The sequence below is a fragment of the Parasteatoda tepidariorum genome, chromosome 6 (genome assembly GCF_043381705.1).
Source record: "Parasteatoda tepidariorum isolate YZ-2023 chromosome 6, CAS_Ptep_4.0, whole genome shotgun sequence".
NCBI classification, from domain to species: domain Eukaryota; kingdom Metazoa; phylum Arthropoda; class Arachnida; order Araneae; family Theridiidae; genus Parasteatoda; species Parasteatoda tepidariorum.
This window is the reverse complement of record NC_092209.1, coordinates 13,792,649-13,796,778: the sequence shown is the minus strand read 5'-3', so window position 1 is coordinate 13,796,778 and position 4,130 is coordinate 13,792,649. Positions and strand designations below refer to the sequence as shown.

Genomic DNA, 4,130 nt, shown 5'->3' with positions numbered 1-4,130 from the left:
TAAAAATATTAATCATGAATAATTTTTCTTCGTTTCGTTAAAAAAAAAATATTTTTGACTTATATATATATATATATATATATAAGCAAACAATAAATTATTAACTATTCTTGTAATTCTAGGAACTATAAATGTTTCATGATAACAATAAGTTTCATACTATAAAAACTATTTTTTTTTACTTCCATAAAAGATTCCCATTGATCTGACCCTCTAGAATTTAGACTCGCTCTAAACCAAGTTTATTTAACTAATGGCTGTGTAATACAGCTGCGAGAAGGAGGTTTTTATTCCGCGATATTGTGCATAAAAACAGGGGAGAATTGTATCCAATGTGCTTGATTTTTTATAACCGGTGTTCACACAATATAATTATATAAGCACACAATAAAGTATTCATTATTCTTGTAATTCTAGTAATTAGAAATGTTTCATGACAACAATAAGATATATTCTATAAAAAGTTTTTCTTTTAATTCCATAAACGATTTGACCCTCTAGAATTTAGACTCGCCTTAAATCGAACTGAAGGTCAACAGTCAAATTTTGAGTGTCGGAAAAATCTTCATTAACCCACTGGCGGTTAAGGAAATGGGCAAAATTGGGAGAATGTTTCTCCCCTACACACAGTTCCCCTATCAGTTAACATGGGAAAACCGGTTTTGCTATGCAGAGAAGACTGCAGGTTAAAATGCGACTTTTTACGTGCAGAACCGTCAGTGGGTTAAAAGGCATAGTTGCATTATTATTTCGTATTTTATTTTTCATAGTTTTACATAACATAAATGAAACTTACAATATATCTATGAATTGAATATTCTATGATTGAAAAATATTGTATGTTTGGGGGCCACGACTTAAAAAACGTTTAAAACACCTGAAATTAATATTTAAAATTATAATAGCTACCACTTTATTAAATAGATTTATCTTCTTATTTTTATAAAAGCTTATTATTCGTGAATTATGCTCATTTATAAAACTTATGTAAGTACTTACATATTTTAAAGATAATTGGTGAGCATTAGCATTCCTTCTAACTCTTCCGGATTTCCCCGAAGATTTTATTTTCATATTTAAAGTGGTAGTAAATATATACTATTTTTTCTTTTATAAACTTAGTTTTCAAATGATTTTGTTCACCACTATTCTTACAAAAATTAAGCACATATATTAATATGCGTTACTATCATGGTTGTCAATTTAAGATTTCTCAAATACAACGTATTTGTTTGCTTAAAATTGAAGTTTTAATACCACTGGGTAAAATGATAATAGAAGGGATTAAAAGCTGGCAAGCATGCATTTACCAGTAAGAGTTTTTTTTATTGTACGTTTCTCGTGAATACTTTGAAAACTCGGCGTTCAACAGCCGACCCAATATTTCGGGTTTGCGACTACTAATGTTTAACTTCCTAACCTTGCAATTTTGATCCCCATCCGGAAGATAAGAGGACTCTTAGATAAAGCGTTGGAAGAAATTTGACTACCAAACCGTATTTGCATTTCATGGTGAGGAAAACCACGGAAACCTCCTATGGTTAGTCTGGTGACTAGGGAACTCAAACCCGTGATTCGTCTACCACTGAGGATATTTTACGTCAACAGATAAAAATTCACTAAATTGAATTTATTAAACCAAGAATTGCAATTGCTAAACTACCACTTTAAAATAGATATTTGCTGACCGGAGCAAGTTGGCATCTCTGGAAAGCTAATCCGGTAAGAGTGGTAACCAGGACGGCGGGGTTTCTACTTTAACAGAGCCACAGTTACCCGTATACACACATCCTCACATTCCTTTAATTCGCCCACTTATGCATGTATTCCCAAATTTTAAATATTCATTAGTATTTATTTTCCCATTGTACTTTAATTTTACCTATTTTCATAAATATTTATTACTTGTAATTTTGTTATTTCCTAATAAGGGCAAAGTGCCATTTTTTTCTTTCTCATTTAGCTCGCCAAACTGCATCATGCATCTTAGTCTCATTTCAGGTTGAATGGGAAAAGGGCCGTAAGGCCTCAGAACCCCAGTTCCACTGCAACGAACGAAAATACCAGTTATGAACTGTACCATAAAAACTATCATTAAATCTTTTTTCCTTGTTTATCTTGAGGCACCTTTTGATAGGTTACGGTGGTTATAGTTAGAAACAAGCGATGCTAAAGGTTTCTAAAATATTAGACGCATAATTCCGGAAATGATTCAAATTATTTCTGAAGTACTACAAAAGGTTTCTGGATATTACAGAAAGAGGTTTCCAAAATATTAAAAAAACTGTTTTAAAATTTACATTCTCCGTAGCTACCCCATATATTCAGAAACGATTAAAGATGTTTTTGCAGTGTACCATGGTGTTCAAAATTAAAAGAATTTCCATACATATTTTGTTGAATTTTCTAAAAACGATTGAATGAAATTTAAAACCATTGCTTTGAAACAAAGATGTATATGATACGTAGAGAATATGTCACGAAGACGTATAGAATATGTCAAAATATGCGTGTGTATGGGCGGAGCAAGTAGTGGAATAAAGTTTGTATTTTATAGTTGTCGTTGAACAGTCAATCGAATTTCGAGTTCACGATTACAGATGTTCAACTCCGTAACCCTGTAAATTTTGAACCTTATCCTGAAGGTAAAGGAACTCCTAGATCAAGTATTAGGAAAAAATTTCCTTCATTCAGGACTTTTTGATGGAACTTACCCGCAATTGCATTAAATGTAAATGAAAGTCCCGAAAGCCTCCCACCATTTGCTTAATGGTAAGGGGACTCTAACACATGATCCGTCTACCACTGAGGATATTTTACGTCATAACTGTAATAGGTGCGAGCCAAGTGCGGAATTCAATTCGTATCTACCAGCCATTGCTGGGATTCAAATCCGATTCACCTCTTCGAGAGGCGAACGCTCTATCTCTGAGTCACCGTGGCTGTCAAGTCCAGATTTTTAGTGAATTCAATTTAACGTTCGGCGTCGATTGCAATTTATGAAAACAATTTTAGGATTCCTGATCTCTCGAGAAGAAGCCTGGCTAAGAGTCACAACGATTAACGAAGATCGGTACAGTACGAAGATCGGTATCGGTTGATTACAGAGAGGCGTAACAGGATGTTACAGCTACGCTGCTCTCTCCTTACTTTTAGGTGGCCACAAGGTGCTTTTAGGTGGCCGAACTTCAATGGGTCCTGTTTCCAGGTGGCATCACGATAGAGAGGTGTATGCAAAACCCGCTGTTGGCATAAAGTTGACTTCTGCCAATCAAAATAGTCCACTAAAGAGGGTTCACAGATCATACAGATTAGAGCTTGCATCAATGGTCGGAGGTTCTCTTCACTGATTCGTTTCCTCACTTCAGATTCTCGGCATACTTTCACAAGGAGAACAGGGACCCAATTCCGAGAAATTTACCACTTGAGCGGTGGAAGTTTATGGCTCTGAGAAGGCATAATGACAGAATCCCGCACTCCCCTTTTGGACTTTAAAGGAGGTACTGCGGCTAGTTTAAAATATAGGAATGGAATTTTTGAGTCCCATGTTCTGCCTTTTAAGAGGTGCAGAGGATCATGATTTCACTATAAAGGAAGACAATGCTGCACAATACAGAGCACTTCTGATGGTCGATCATTTTCTGGAAGAAAAAGATATTTACTCGTCCTCAAACCTAGAGAGCATGGCTGGGAGCATGGCTGGGTTGTAGCTATAACTTGTTATTATAGCTACAACTTCAATCTAACGAACGATTGAAGAACTTAAGTACTGAATTATTTGTGCTTGTGGTAATCTCAAAAGTATAATTTCATTAAAAAAGAGAGGAAACGAAGAAGTTATGCAACCACTTTTTAAACTTTTGGAAGGGTCAAATAAAGTTACAAAATTATATTTTAACGTTACCCACTCGCAATGGGTTAATTTTGAACACTATTCCGCATCTATCAATACTGAACCTCCAACTACTTGAGGCTGTACTGCATTATTTGTCTCAGTGGAAATAAAGCAGAAATTCACGAAACAAACGGATCTATCAAAGCTGTTCGTCCATTATACTCATAAAATAAGATAAAATAGGAAAGAAAACATTATTTTATTTAGAGAAGAAAAAAAATTATTAATAAATAAA

At 34.5% G+C, this 4,130-nt stretch overlaps 1 protein-coding gene across 1 annotated transcript in view; it reads right to left on the bottom strand.

Moving 5' to 3' along the window:
* The window catches only part of LOC122272790 (bifunctional 3'-5' exonuclease/ATP-dependent helicase WRN), a 25,109-nt gene that overhangs the window by 4,803 nt on the left and 16,176 nt on the right, over positions 1–4,130 (bottom strand). The window contains exon 11 of the mRNA XM_071181671.1: positions 1,906–2,074. Within this exon, the coding sequence (XP_071037772.1) occupies positions 1,906–2,074 (169 nt within the window). The remainder of the gene's footprint in view (positions 1–1,905; positions 2,075–4,130) is intronic.